This window comes from Equus quagga, unplaced genomic scaffold (assembly GCF_021613505.1).
Source record: "Equus quagga isolate Etosha38 unplaced genomic scaffold, UCLA_HA_Equagga_1.0 73442_RagTag, whole genome shotgun sequence".
Taxonomy (NCBI): domain Eukaryota; kingdom Metazoa; phylum Chordata; class Mammalia; order Perissodactyla; family Equidae; genus Equus; species Equus quagga.
Window position 1 is genome coordinate 9585893 of NW_025802777.1, and position 16078 is coordinate 9601970.

Consider the following 16078-nt stretch of genomic DNA (forward strand, 5'->3'; position numbering starts at 1 on the left):
TGTTTACCATAGTGCTGGGGCTCTTGGTGCCTCGGCTCCTTTTCTCTGTGAAGTTCTTCAGTTGGTTTCCCGTTACAAGTCAGTGAAACCCCAGATCTCTCATGAAGTCCATGTTAATCCGAAATGTGGTCTGGCCCTTACCTGTCTCTCCTCAAACTTATTCGAAGCCACTTGCTCCACTGACTTAACATATCCTGATTCTTTTTGGTACCAGCTAACTCTTCCTTGCTGGTACCGAAGGGACTTCGGGGCTTTGTGTACAAAGTTCCCTCTCCCTGCCCTACTTCTTTTGCTTCTCTTTAACCTAATTAACTTTACTCAGCTTTTGAATTTCAGTATGTTTTACAATTTTGCCAAATGTTACCTATTCAGAGAGGCTTTCCCTGACCACCCATTCTAAAATAGATCTCCCCTTTATTCTTTATTAGGATGCTGTGCATTTCCTTCTTAGAAATTATTTATATTACTTTGTTTGATGTTTTTCAGCCCCAACTCGTCCCTGACCCTCCATCTGAAGCCCCAGGAGGGAGTAGATTATGACATATCCGAAATCGGTGTGTGGAGATAGTAATATATTTTCTGCTTATAGAAGTATTTATAATAGGTTATTATATGGGAAATGAATTTTGTAATAGGAAATAAGACTTATGTTTTAACCTTCAGACATTGTCTTGTATTCATGATAACCTTCCCTGTACTTTCTTTTAATTAGTTAATATTTAATCTTTGATAATAGTTCATTACCGTGCCTGCAGAATAGCTTGATAAAACGTGCCCATCGTGCATACAGGGTAAGACTTTAATGCAACTAAAGCATATCTGAATGATAAAATTTTAAAAACTTTCCCTGTGTAAAATTTACATGCTGTAAAATATACAGATCTTAAGTGTACACTTCAATGACTTTTGATAAATTTGTGTACTTGGATAACCACTATCCTACTCAACATATAGAATATTTTGGGGCCAGCCCCATGGCCTAGTGGTTAGGTTCATGTGCTCCACTTAAGCAGGCCAGGGTTTCACTGGGTCGGATCCTGGGCACCGACATGGCACCGCTTGTCAGGCCATGCTGAGGCAGCATCCCACATAACTCAACTAGAAGGACCTACAATTAGAATATACATCTATGTACTGGGGGGCTTTCCGGAGAAGAAGAAGGAAAAAAAAGAAGATTGGCAACAGAGCTTAGCTCAGGTGCAAATCTTTAAAAAAAAAAAAAGATATGGAACATTTTCATCACCCTAAGAAAGTTCCCTTGTAGTCAGTCCTCAGGCAGCCACTGTTCTGAGATCTGGGACCATTGATTAGTTTTGCCTCTTCTTAAACTTCATTTAAGTGGAATCATGCAGTGTATACTCTTTTATCTCTGCCGCCTTTCACTTAAATCATGTTTTTGAGATTTTTTTTCTGTGTGGTTATCAGTTCATTTTTTTGTTGCTGAGTAGTATTCCATTGTATGAATCCATCATAATTTGTTTATCCATTCTTCTGTTGATAAATGTTTGGTTTGTTTCAGTTTGGGGCTATTATGAATAAAACTGCTACAAACTTTCTTGTACAAGTCTTTGTGTGTGGACATGTGTTTTTACTTACCTTAGTAAATACCTAGGAATGAAATTGCTGGGTTATAGGGAGGTTTATTTTTAACTTTATAAGAAACTGCCACCAGAAATGTATGAGGTTTCCAGTTGTTCTACGACCTTACCAACATTAGTGTTGTCAGTCTTTTTACTTTTAGGCATTCTAGTGGCTGTGTGATATTTCATTAATTTGTATTTCACTGATGACTAATGATGTTGAATACCTTTTTATGTGCTTTTGAGTCATTAATTGTCTTTTTAAGTCTTTTGCCCATTTCAAGTCTGTTCAAGTCTTTTGCACATTTTTGTTGCCTATATTTTTTCTTTTTATTATTAATGTTTAGGAGTTCTTTCTATATTGTGATAAAAGTCCTTTGCCAGATGCTTGCTTTGCAGATATTGTCTCCCAGTCTGTGTTTCCAGTGTTCGGACCTTCGGTAGTATATTTATTGTACTTTTTTTCAGATTAACAATTGGACCCATTACTTTGAGATTTTTCACCTGCATTCATTTAAGCATCAGTATGCAAATGCCCATATGCATTTAAGCATATTACTTGAAAATATCACTAACATGTTGTTTAGAAATAAATTTATCTTTGTGGACGTTCTATACAACATTGTAATTCTTTTTTCTTTGTGAGGAAGATTTGCCCTGAGCTAATATCTGTTGCCAATCCTCTTTTTTGCTTGAGGAAGATGGTTGCTGACCTAACATCTGTGCCAGTCTTCCTCTGTTTTATGTGGGATACCACCTCAGCATGGCTTGATGAGTGGTGCTAGGTCCATGCCCAGGATCTGAACCTGTGAACCCCAGGCCGCCGAAGCAGAGCACACAAACTTAACCACGATGCCACCGGGCCAACCCCTACAATGTTGTAATTTTTGCTTTAAGTAGTTGTCTTTTAAATAAAGAGAAGAAAATAAAAAATAATCTTTCATAGTGATCCACATATTGATCATTTCTGGTATCTTTCATTTTTTCCTGTAGATCTGAGATTCATCTGGTGTCATTTCTCTTCAACCTGAAGAATTTCCTTTGGCATTTTATTAGTGCAGATCTGGTGATGAATTATCTCAGTTTTTGTTTACCTGAAAATATTTTTATTTTATTTTATCCTCATTAAAAAAAACTTTATTGAGATACAATATGCATATGATGACATTCATCTGTTTTAAATGTACAATTCAGTGATTTTTAATAATGTATTTACAGAATTGTACTGTCATTGCCACAGTCTAATTTTAGAACCTTGTGCGTATTAGCAGTCACTCCCTATTCTACTCCCCTCAAAACTAGGCAATTACAAATTTACTTGCTGTCTATAGAATTGCCTCACCTGGACATTTCATGTAAATGGAATGATACAATTTTGGGGCTTTTGTCTTAGCATAATATTTTTGAGGTTCATTCATATTCTAACACGTATCAGTACCTCATTCATTTTTATTACTGAATTTGTATTCCATTGTATGGATATCCCACGATTTATTTGTCCATTTATCAGTTGATGTATGGTGGACTGCTGCATTCCTTGGCTATTGAGAGTAAGATGAACATTTGTGTACGAGTTTTTGTGTAGACGTATGTTATCATTTCTCTTGGATGGATAGATAGGAGTAGAATTGCTGTCACCCTCACTTTTGAAAAATATTTTTGTTGGGTATAGAGTTTAGGATTGATTGTTTTTTTTTTTTAAAGCACTTTAAAAATGTCCTTCCACTTCCTTCTGGCCTCCATTGTTTCTGATGAGAAGCCAGCTAGCATGTATATTGTTCTCCCACCCCTGTATGTAATGTGTTGATGTTTTTCCTAAAGTTGCTTCAAGTGTTTCTTTTTATCTCTGGTTTTCAGCAATTTGATTATGAAGATTTCCTTTTATTTATCCTCCTTGGAGTTTGCTGAGCATCCTGGATTTGTAATTAATATTTTTCACCAAATTTGGGAAATTATCAGCCATTATTTCTTCAAATATGTTTTCTCCCTTTTTCTGTCTTTTCTTCTGGGACCCAATTAGACAAATATTAGACCAATTACTAGTGTTTCTCAGCTCACTGAGGCTCTGTTCCTTTTTTTTTTCCAATTTAAAAAAAAATTCCTGCTTTCTAGATTGGATAATTTCTTTTGATCTTTCTTCAAGTTTACTGTCATTTTCTTCTACTATCTCTAATCTATTAAGCCCATCTAGCTAATTTTAATTTTCAAATACTGTGATTTTCAGTTCTAAAATTTACATTAAAAGTTTCTCTTTCTCTATTGAGATTCCATCAGTTCAGTTATTTTGATCATGTTCCTTTAAGTCTTTGAATGTGTTTGTACTGGCTGCTTTAAAGTCCTTATCTGCTAATTTCAATATCTGAGTCATTTTGGGATCTGTTTCTATTGACTGCTTTTTTTTTCCTCCTTGAAAATAGATCACAATTTTTCTGCTTCTGTGAATGTCTACTAGTTTTTTTTTTTTACTATATATTGGACATTGTGGGTGATACATTGTAGATACTGTGGGTTCATTTATCTTCATCTGAAGAATGTTACTTTTTATTCTGATAGGCAGTTAAAATACTGGCTGATCACTTTAGAATTATGGAGACCTGGTTTTACACTTTGTTAGGGTATGGAAATCCCAAGGTATTGTCTAATCTCCTCTGACTTGGTGGAACTCAGACTTCAAAATGTCTTGCAGTAGGCAGCAGCTGAAATCTCTGCTTAGTTATTTTAGCCTTCCAGCTATTTTTTTACGCTGAGTTCCTTGGAGTCTCCACCATGCATGTGCTGATCATGGGCTAGCTAGGTATTTAAAGAGAATTTATATTAAAGTGTTTGGGGCTCCCTACTGTGACTCTCACCTCTCCAAGATTTCCCTATTCATTTTCCAGCTGCTCTGGTAATCCTGAACTCCATCCTCTGATACCTTAAGCCAGATAGACTGGCTTTTTGCTCAAGTTTTAACCATTTTATACCACAGGGGCTCACTTGACTGGGCGTGGGAGGTTAGGGGTTGTGCAGGGGGAAAAGCTATATAAAAGTGGATCCTACTCCTTGTGTTGTCTTTGAAGGATCACATCCCCTCCAGTTTCTGCCTGCTTTTCAGCACTCTTCAGTGCTTTTTTCTTTCTTTCTGGAATTTAAGGTGAGGTCCCTGAATTACCTCATCTGAATATACTCTCTTTGTTTTGAAAATTCCCACAGTAAGCTGTACCCTAAGTTCTTTATGCACATGATTTTTCTCCTTCTAGTTGTTTATTGCTGCATTACAGGCAACTCTAAAACTTAGTAGTTTAAAACAGCCATTTTCTTATGCTTATGGTTTCTGTGGGTCCGGAATTTGGAAGGAGTACAGCCAAGATGACATATGTATTTGGGGCCTCATTGGTAAAGGCTTAAAGTCTGGGGATAACACTATAGCTGGAACAGCAATCACCTAGAAGTGTCTACTCACACATCTGGCAGTTGATGCTAGCTGTTAGCTCAGACTTCACCCGGAACTGTGGGCCAGAACATCCGCACCTGGTCTCCTCACAGCGTTGTGGCCTTGGATTATTTTATCTTATTTTATTGAGGTCCTAACAGTTAATAACATTGTGAAATTTCAGTTGTACATTATTATTTGTCAGTCACCATATATTTGTGCCCCTTTACCCCTTATGTCCACCCCCCCAACCCCTTTCCCCTCTGGTAACCACTAATCTGTTCTCTTTGTCTGTGTATTTGTTTATCTTCCACATATGAGTAAAATCATACGGTGTTTGTCTTTCTCTGTCTGGCTTATTTCGCTTAATATAATACCCTCAAGTTCCATCAGTGTTGTTGCAAATGGAATTATTTTGTCATTTTTGTAATGGCTGAATAGTATTCCATTGTGTGTGTGTGTGTGTGTGTGTGTATGTATATATATACCACATCTTCTTTATCTATTCATCGATCATTGGGCACTTGGGTTGCTTCCACATCCTGGCTATTGTGAATAACGCTGAGATGAACATAGGGATGCATAAGTCTCTTTGAATTGTTGATTTCAAGTTCTTTGGATAAATATCCAGTAGTGGGATAGCTGGGTCATATGGTATTTCTATTTTAAGTTTTTTGAGAAATCTCCATACTGTTTTCCAAATTGGCTGCACCAGTTTGCATTCCCACCGGCAGTGGATCAGGGTTCCCTTTTCTCCACATCCTCTCCAACATTTGTTGTTTTTTGTCTTGGTAATTATAGCCATTGTGATAGATGTAATGTGATACCTCATTGTAGTTTTGATTTGCATTTCCCTGATGTTTAGTGATGTTGAACATCTTTTCATGTGCCTGTTGGCCATCTGTATATCTTCTTTGGAAAAATGTCTGCTCGTATCCTCTGCCCATTTTTTTGATCAAATTGTTTGTTTTTTTGTTGTTGAGATGTATGAGTTCTTTATGTATTTTGGAGATTAACCACTTGTCAGATATATGATTTGCAAATATTTTCTCCCAGTTGGTGGGTTGTCTTTTTGTTTTGTTCATGGTTTCCTTTGCCTTGCAGAAGCTCTTTAGGCTGATGAAGCCCTGTTTGTTTTTCTTTTATTTCCCTTGCCTGAGTAGACATGGTATTCGAAAAGATCCTTCTAAGAATGATGTCAAAGAGTCTACTGCCTACATTTTCTTCTAGGAGTTTTATGGTTTCACATCTTACCTTCAAGTGTTTAATCCATTTTGAGTTAATCTTTCTGTATGGAGAAAGATAATGGTCTACTTTCATTCTTTTGCACGTGGCTGTTGAGTTTTCCCAACATCATTTATTGGAGAGACTTTCCTTTCTCTGTTGTGTGTTCTTAGCTCCTTTGTTAAAGATTAGCTGTCCATAGATGTGTGGTTTTATTTCTGGGCTTTCAGTTCTGTTCCATTGATCTGTGTGTCTGTTTTTGTACCAATACCATGCTGTTTTGATTATTGTAGCTTTGTAATATGTTTTGAAGTCAGGGATTGTGATGCCTCCAGCTTTCTTTTTTCTCAGGATTGCTTTGGCTATTTGGGGTCTTTTATTCCCTCATATGAATTTTAGGGTTCTTGGTTCTATTTCTGTGAAGAACGTCACTGGGATTCTGATTAGGATTGCACTGAATTGGTAGATTGCTTTAGATAGTATGGACATTTTAACTATGTTTATTTTTCCAATCCATGTACGTGGAATATCGTTCCATTTCTTTATGTCATCATTGATTTCTTTCAATAATGTCTTAGAGTTTTCATTGTATAGGTCTTTTACCTCCTTGGTTAAATTTATTCCTGATATTTTATTCTTTTTGTTGCGATTGTAAATGGGATTGTATTCTTGAGTTCTCTTTCTGTTAGTTTGTTATTAGAGTATAGAAATGCAACTGATTTTTGTAAGTTGATTTTGTACCCTGCAGCTTTGCTGTAGTTGTTATTTCTAATAGTTTTCTGAAGGATTCTTTAGGGTTTTCTATATATAAAACCATGTCATCTGCAAACAACAAGAGTTTCACTTCTTCCTTGCCAATTTGGATACCTTTTACATCTTTTTCTTGCCTAATTGCTCTGGCCAAAACCTCCAGCACTATGTTGAATAACACTGGCCAGAGTGGGCATCCTTGTCTTGTTCCTGTTCTCAGAGGAATGGCTTTCAGTTTTTCCCTGTTGACTATAGTGTTGGCTATGGATTTGTCATATATGACCTTTATTATGTTAGGGTACTTCGATACCCATTTTATTGAGAGTTTTTATCATGAACAGCTGTTGAATCTTGTCAAATGCTTTCTCTGCATCTATTGAGATGATCATGTGGTTTTTATTCCTCATTTTGTTAATGTGGTATATCACATTGATTACTTTGCTGATGTTAAACCATCCCTGTATCCCTGGTATAAATCCCACTCGATCATAGTGTATGATCCTTTTAATGTATTGCTGTATTCGGTTTGCCAATATTTTGTTGAGGATTTTTATATCTATGTTCATCAGCGATATTGGCCTGTAATTTTCCTTCTTTGTGTTGTCCTTGTCTGACTTTGGGATCAGAGTGATGTTGGCCTCATAAATGTGTTAGGAAGAGTTCCATTTTCTTCAACTTTTTGGAATAGTTTGAGAAGGATAAGTCCTAAATCTTTGAATGTTTGGTAGAATTCTCCAGAGAACCCATCTGGTCTTGGACTTTCATTTTTTTGGAGGTTTTTGATTATTGTTTCAGTCTCTTGTGATTTGTTTATTCAGATTCTCTATTTCTTTTTGGCTCAGTTTGGGGGTGTAGTATGAGTCTAAGAATTTATTCTTTCTAGATTGTCCAGTTTGTTGGCATATAGTTTTTCATACTATTCTCTTATAATTCTTTGTATTTCTGTGGTATCTGTTGTAATTTCTCCTCTTTCATTTCTGATTTTATTTATTTGTGCCTTCTCTCTTTTTTTCTTAGTGAGCCTGGCTAAGTGTTTGTCAATTTTGTTTATTTCTCAAAGAACCAGCTCTTAGTTTTTCATTGATCCTTTCTACTCTTTTTTTGGTTTCAATTTCATTTATTTCTGCTTTTACTTTTATTATTTCCCTCCTTCTTCTGACTTTGGGCTTTGTTTGTTCTTCTTTTCTAGTTCTCTTAGGTGTTTATTTGAGATTTTTCTTGTTTGTTAAGATTGTTTATTTGAGATTTTTCTTGTTTGTTAAGGTCGGCCTGTATTGCTCTGAATTTCCCTCTTAGGACTGCTTTTGTTGCATTCCATATGAGTTGGTGTGGTGTGTTTTCGTTTTCATTTGTCTCCAGATATTTTTTTTATTTCTCCTTTAATTTCTTCAGCAATCCATTGGTTGTTCAGTAGCATGTTGTTTAGCCTCCACATATTTGTTGCTTTCACAGCTCTTTTCTTTTGTTTTTGTGTTTTGGTTTTTTTTGAGGAAGATTAGCCCTGAGCTAACATCTGCTGCCAATCCTCCTCTTTTTTTGCTGAGGAAGATTGACCCTGAGCTCACATCCATGCCCATCTTCCTCTACTTTATATGTGGGATGCCTACCACAGCATGGCTTGCCAACAGGTGCCATGTCCGCATCTGGGATCCAAACCTGTGAACTCCAGGCTGCTGAAATGGAACGTGTGAACTTAACTGCTGTGCCACCAAGCCGGCCCCTCCCAGCTCTTTTCTTGTAGTTGATTTTTAGTTTCATAGCATTATGGTTGGAAATGATGCTTGATGTGATTTCAGTCTTATTAAATTTATTGAGGCTTGCTTTGTTTCTCAACACATGGTCTGTCTTTGAGAATGTTTCATGTGCACTTGAGAAGAATATGTATTCTGCTGCTTTTGGATGGAGTGTTCTGTATATATATATTAAGTCTGTCTGGTCTAGTCTTTTGTTTAGTTCCACTATTTCCTTGTGGACTTTCTGTTTGGATGATCTATCCATTGATGTAAGTGAGGTGTTAAGGTCCCCTACTATAATCATGTTGCTATTAATATCTCCTTTTAGGTTAATTAATAGTTGCTATATGTACTTTGATGCTCCTGTGTTAGGTGCATATATATTTATAAGTGTTATGTCCTCTTGATGGAGTGTCCCTTTTATCATTATATATTGACCATCTTTATCTCTCAGTGCCTTTTTTGTCCCGAGGGCTTCTTTGTTTGGTATAAGTATGGCAACACCTGCTTTCTTTTGTTTGCCATTAACTTGGAGTATTGTTTTCCATCCCTTCACTCTGAGCCTGTGTTTGTCTTTAGAGCTGAGGTGTGTTTCCTGGAGGCAGCGTATTATTGGGTCTTGTTTTTTAATCCATCCACCCACTCTGTGTCTTTTTATTGGAGAATTCAATCTATTTGCATTTAGAGTGATTATTGTTATATGAGGGCTTAATGCTGCCATTTTATCACTTGTTTTCTGGTTGTTCTGTGTTTCCCTTGTTTGTTGTCCCATGTGTTTCAGACTGCCAGTTCAGTTTGGTGGCTCTCTGTGATGGTTTTCTCAGTTTTCTCTTTATTTGTAATTTGTGTCTCTGTTGTGATTTTTGTTTTGTGGTTACCATGAGGTTTTTATAAAAGATCTTGTAGATGAGACAGTCCATTTTCTGATAGCCTCTTATTTCCTGAATCTAAGCACGTTTCATCTCTTTCCTCTTCTCCATCTAAGTTATTGTTGTCACAACTTATTCTGTTTTGTGTTGTGAGTTTGTGGTTAAAATGAAGTGATTATATTTGTTCTTGATGTTTTCCTTCCTTTTATCTTTAATGTTATAGTCAAGTGTTTGCTAATCTGTTCTGATAGAGAGTTGCAATTTTCTGGTTTTGTCTGCCTGTTTATCTCCCTGCTCAAGGCTGTGTAAACCCTTTCTTTTCTTTTCAGGTATGAAGACCTTCTTGATCATTTCTTGTTGGGGGCTCTTGTGGTAATGAACTCCCTCAGCTTTTGTTTTTCTGGGAAAGTTTTTATTTCTCCATCATGTCAGAAGGATATTTTCGCTGGATAGAGTATTGGCTGTAGGTTTTTGTCTTTTGGAATTTTGAATATATCATTCCACTCTCTCCTACCCTGTAAGGTTTCTGCTGAGAAATGCACTGAAAGTCTGATAGGGATTCGTTATATGTTATTTTCTTCTGCCTTGCTGCCCTTAATATTTTTTCTTTGTCAGTTACTTTTGCTAGTTTTACTAATATGTGCCTTGGAGAAGATCTTTTTGCGTTGATGTAATTAGGAGTTATATTAGCTTCTTTTCTTTTGTCTTTTTTAAAGATTGGCACCAGAGCTATTTTCTGTTGCCAGTCTTCTTCTTCTGTTTTTTTTTTTTCTTTGAGGAAGATTACCCCTGAACTAACATCTGCTGCCTATCCTCTTCTTTTTGCTGAGGAAGACTGGCCCTGAGCTAGCATCCATGCCCATCTTCCTCTACCCTACATGTGGGATGCCTGCCACAGTATGGCTTGATGAGCGGTGTGTAGTTCCACACCTGGGATCAAAAGGGGTGAACCCTGGGCCACCAATGTGGAACATGGGAGTTTAACAGTTGTGCCACCTGCCTGGCCCCAGTCGTTTTTTTTTTCTTCTTCTTTTTCTCCCCAAAGCCACCCAGTATGTAGTTGTATATTCTAGTTGTAGGTCTTGTGGTTGTGCTATGTGGGACACCACCTCAGCATGGCTTGATGAGTGGTACGATGTCTGCTCCCAGGATCCAAACTGGCGAAACCCTGGGATGCTGAAGCGGAGTGCACAAACTTAACCATTTGGCTGCAGGGCCTGCCCCCATATTAGCTTCTTTTACTTGTCATTCCAGCTCCTTCCCCAGGTTTGGGAGGTTCTCAGCTATTATTTTTTTGAACAAGCTCTCTGCTCCTTTCTTCCTCTCTTCTCCCTCTGAAATACCTATAATCCTTATGTTGCATTTCCTAATCGAGTTGGATATTTCTCAGGGAATTTCTTCATTTCTTTTTAGTCAGTTCTCTCTCCTCCTTCATCTGAAGCATTTCTATATTTCTATCCTCTTAATTGGCAATTCTGTCCTCCATATCTGCTCTTTTATTTAAGGATTCCAGATTATCTCACTCATTGTGTTTATCATCTCCAACATTTCTGATTGTTTTTTCTTTATAGTTTCAATCTCTTTTGTGAGCAACTTCTTCTGTTCATTAATTTTATTCCTGATTTCATTGAAAGGTGTTTTTGAGTTCTGTTGTAAGTCGTTGAGTTTTTTATGATAGCTGTTTTGAATTCTCTGTCATTTAGAATGTAAATTTTTGTGCCTTCAGGATTGATTACTGGGTGTTTGTCTTTTTCCTTCTCGTCTGGAGTATTAATATACCTCTTCATAGTATTTTATGGGGTGGATTTGTGCCTTCACATAGTGATAGTATTTGATTGCAGATTCCACCTGCCACTACTCAGTGGGGCAGGAGCAGTGTATTCTGAGCCTACCTTGATCCCTGTTAGCTCTGCCTGTTCAAGCCTGGGCTATTCCATGGGACCACAGTGGCACTGTGGGCTCTCCCACTGTATGAGAAAGCAATCATGAAGGGGCTCAGGGCTGCCACTGCCTGCTCCCACAGTCCTGCCAAGATGTGCTTCCCCCTTTGGGGCTGCAGCTGTACTGTGGGCGTTTGTGGCAGCCGGGAACTCATTTGCCTGGGTGTGCAGATCTGCTGCTTCTCCTCCTAGGTCATACCAGCTGTTGTGCTTGGTGGGCAGGGCCTCTGGGCTCTCCCACTGGACAGGAAAGTGATCATGTGGGCGTTTAGGGCTATTGTCACCTGTTTCTGCAGTTGCACCGAGTCATGCTCCCACCCTTGGGGCCACAGTGGTGCTATGGGTGCTCCAGCTGGGAGAGCCATCGCACATGTGCACAGGGCTGCTGGGCGGGGGGGCTGGAGAGTACCCACCTCTCTCCACCACCTCCCTGGGCGTAGTCCATCCACCTTCAGATGTATAGCTGCATGGGTCTCTCAGGCATCCTGTTGTGCTGTTTGGGTATCCTCCGTCGATCAATGAATGTCCTTTTAGTTGTAGTTCAAAGGGGGAGAGAGAAAGGATACAGCTCACTCCACCATGTTGTTGACGTCACTGCCTGGCCTTGGAATTTTTACATAGCAACTCAGGACTCTAGTGTTAATGTTCTACAGAACCAGCTACACGCTGCATTGCCTTTTATGATCTAGTCTCAGAAAATGGCAGAAGTTACATAGTAGCACTTCCTCTACTCTGTTGGTCAACCAGTCTTTATTGTTGGGTCAAATTCAAGGGGAGAGCCACCTCTCAATATGAGAAGTGTCAAAGAATTTGCAGGCATGTTTTAAACCACCATTCTCATTTAGCACATAGTAAGCTCCCCCTTGTGTCTGAACACAGTCCTTTGTACATTTCAGTAGGTATTCATTGAATTATTGAGTTTTTCTTCGTAAATATAAGTAGATTTGGACCCAAAGTAAATTTGTGTTTAAAACTTTAAGAAACGAGTAAGATATTTCACTTCTCAAAAACATTTTCTTAGACTGATTATATTTTGTCTTTTTATTTGTAGAATACAGTATTTAATGAAAACCCATGCTTAACAGGTGAAAATGGCAGGTTTCCTTGATAATTTCCGTTGGCCAGAATGTGAATGTATTGACTGGAGTGAGAGAAGAAATGCTGTGGCTTCTGTTGTAGCAGGTATATTGGTAAGTGAAAAGGCCTGGGTGGTGACATTTATGCCTCATCTTTTGTCCTGAAAATTAATGTTGATTCCTTAGAACTTTGAATACCCTTCCAGAACTGTGTATTTCACTGTTGTTTTGTATAAATAATGATCAGAGTTCTAGATACTATTACTGAACAAATCATGGAAGGCCCTTAGTTCATTTGACTTTGTAAATTTGTTAAACTTAATATCTTTCCTTCGGTTCCAGTGATAATACAATTATTGTAGTCAGTAGCATTTGCAAGTTAATGATACAGTATGTATAAGTCCTTTAAGATCCTCAAAGGCTCAGAATTTGATGTAACCAAATATTGTTGTGACTCATTAAAGTTCAGGGTGTGTAGACAGCAGTCATGACCGTAGGCTGCGTTAGAACCGCAGCCCTGCATCGCTCTAGGGAAGGCGTGCTCTCCATCTCCATTTCCCGAGCTGCAGCACTTGGGGGAGGTGAGAGGAAGAAATTCATGGAGGAAACTGTAGCTTAATTCTCTTCCCAATGTTTTTTTACTTTTTCTTATTGAAAATGTCAAGCATATGAAAGGGGTACAGGGACACATATATATGGTGACGGATAAAAACTGGACTGTTGGTGGTAAAAATGTCAAGCATTTAAACAAAAATAGAAGGGTATAAAGAGGCCCTCTCCCCTCTTGCCCCATGTGCTTATCATCCAGCATCAAAAAAAATCAAATCACGACCAATCTTGCTTTAGTTTTCCATCATCCACTCTCTGCCACCACTGTGTTTGTTTGTTTGTTTGGTGAGGAAGATTGGCCCTGAGCTAACATCTCTGCCAATCTTCCTCCATTTTGTATGTGGGATGCCACCACAGCATGGCTTGATGAGCAGTGTGTAGGTCCATGCCCAGGATCCACATCCATGAACCCTAGGCCACCAAAGTGGAATGCGCAAACTCAACTACTGTGCTACTCAGCTTGGCCCCCTCACTGCATTTTTTGAAGCAAGTTTCAGTATCTATTTTAAAAACTTAAAAAATTCATTAAAAAAATTCATCTCTTTCAGTGTGCAGTTCTATACCTGAAGTCCAAGAGGAAAAAATAAATAAAGCAGAGAAGGAACTAAAGATAATTGTGAAGCTGTCTGCATGCAGAATTCTTTTAGATGTTTCTAAGTTTTTCTTGCTGTTTTTAAAAAAATTTTTTTTATCATGGTCTAAACAGTTTATAACATTGTGAAATTTCAGTTGTACATTAATATTTGTCAAACACCATATAAATGTGCCCCTGCACCCCTTGTGCCCACCCTCCCCCCTTTCCCTGTGATAACCACTTAATTATTCTCTTTGCCCATAAGTTTATTTATATTCCACATATGAATGAAATCATACAGTGTTTGTCTTTCTCTGTCTGGCTTATCTTGCTTAACATGATGCCCTCAGGGACAATCCACGTGGTTGTGAATGGGACGATTATGTCTTTTTTATGGCTGAGTAGTATTCCATTGTATATATATGCCACATCTTCTTTATCCATTCATCAGTTGTTGGGCACTTGGGTTGCTCCCACGTCTTGGCTATTGTGAATAATGCTGCAGTGAACATAGGGATGCATAAGTCTCTTTGAATTGTTGATTTCAAGTTCTTTGGATAAATACCGAGTAGTGGGATAGCTGGGTGATATGGTATTTCTATTTTAAGTTTTTTGAGAAATGTCCATACTGTTTCCCAAAGTGGCTGCACCAGTTTGCATTCCCACCAGCAGTGGATGAGGATTCCCTTTTCTCCACATGCTCTCCAACATTTATTATTTTTTGTCTTGTTGATTATAACCATTCTAACAGGTGTAAGATGATATCTAAGTGTAGTTTTGATTTGCATCTCCCTGATGGTTAGTGATGTTGAGCATCTTTTCTTGTACCTATTGGCCATCTGTATACCTTCTTTGGAAAAATGTCTGTTCGTATCCTCTCCCCACTTTTGATTAGGTTTTTTTTTTGTAATTCAGTTGTGTGAGCTCTTTATATATTATGGAAATTAACCACTTTTTGATATATGATTTGCAAATATTTTCTCCCAGTTGGTGGGTTATTTTTTCATTTTGATCTTGGTTTCCTTTGTCTTGCAGAAGCTCTTTAGTCTAATGAAGTCTCACTTGCTTATTTTTTCTTTTGTTTCCCTTGTCTGAGTGGAAATCATATTTGTAAAGATCCTTTGAAGGCTGATGTCAAAGAATGTACTACCTATATTTTCCTCCAGAAGTTTTATGGTTTATGGTCTTACCTTCAAATCTTTGATCCATTTTGAGTCTATTTTTGTGTATAGAGAAAGATAATGGTCTACATTCATCCTTTTGCATGTGGCTGTCCAGTTTTCCCAGCACCATTTATTGAAGAGGCTTTCCTTTCTCCGTTGTATGTTCTTGGCTCCTTTCTCAAAGATTAGTTGTCTGTATATGTGTGGTTTTATTTCTGGGCTTTCAGTTCTGTTCCATTGATCTGTGTGTCTGTTTTTATACCAATACCATGCTGTTTTGATTACTGTAGCTTTGTAATATATTTTGAAGTCAGGGATTGTGATGCCTCCAGCTTTGTTCTTGTTTCTCAGGATTGTTTGGCTATTCAGGGTCTTTTGTTGCCCTTTATGAATTTTAAGATTCTTTGTTCTACTTCTGTGAAGAATGTCATTGGGATTCTGATTGGGATTGATTTGAATCTGTAGATTGCTTTAGGTAATATGGCCATTTTAACTATGTTTATTTTTTCAATCCATGTACATTGAATATATTTCCATTTCTTTATGTCATTATCAGTTTCTTTCAGTAATGTCCTATGGTTTTCCTTGTATAGGTCTTTCACCTCCTCGGTTAAATTTATTCCTACATATTTATTTTTTTTGTTGTGATTGTAAATGGGGTTGTATTCTTGAGTTCTCTTTCTATTAGTTTGTTATTAGAGTATAGAAATGCCAGTGATTTTTGTATGTTCACTTTGAATCCTGCAACTTTGCTGTAGTTGTCGATTATTTCTAATAGTTTTCTGATGGATTCTTTAGCATTTTCTGTATATAAAGTCATATCATCTGCAAAGAGTGAGAGTTTCACTTCTTCAGTGCCTGTCTGGATTCCTTTGATTTCTTTTTCCTGCCTAATTGCTCTGGCCAAAACCTCTAGTACTATGTTGAATAACAGTGGTGAGAGTGGGCACCCTTGTCTTGTTCCTGTTCTCAGCAGGATGGCTTTCAGTTTTTCCCCACTGAGTGAGATGTTGGCAGTGGGTTTGTCATATATGACCTTTATTATTTTTGAGGTATTCTTCTTCTATACCCATTTTATTGAGAGTTTTTATCATGAACGATGTTGGATCTTGTCAAGTGCTTTATCTGCATCTATAGAGATGATCATG

General features: G+C 37.7%; 1 protein-coding gene across 3 annotated transcripts in view; it reads left to right on the forward strand.

Moving 5' to 3' along the window:
* Window positions 1–16078, forward strand: part of LOC124234341 (transmembrane protein 50B) — a 49709-nt gene that overhangs the window by 17963 nt on the left and 15668 nt on the right. For 2 of the 3 annotated variants that reach the window (XM_046651675.1, XM_046651677.1), the window contains exon 2: window positions 12560–12698. In XM_046651675.1, the coding sequence (XP_046507631.1) occupies window positions 12600–12698 (99 nt within the window). In that variant the 5' untranslated portion in view covers window positions 12560–12599. The remainder of the gene's footprint in view (window positions 1–12559; window positions 12699–16078) is intronic. The other variant, XM_046651678.1, reaches the window with a different exon arrangement.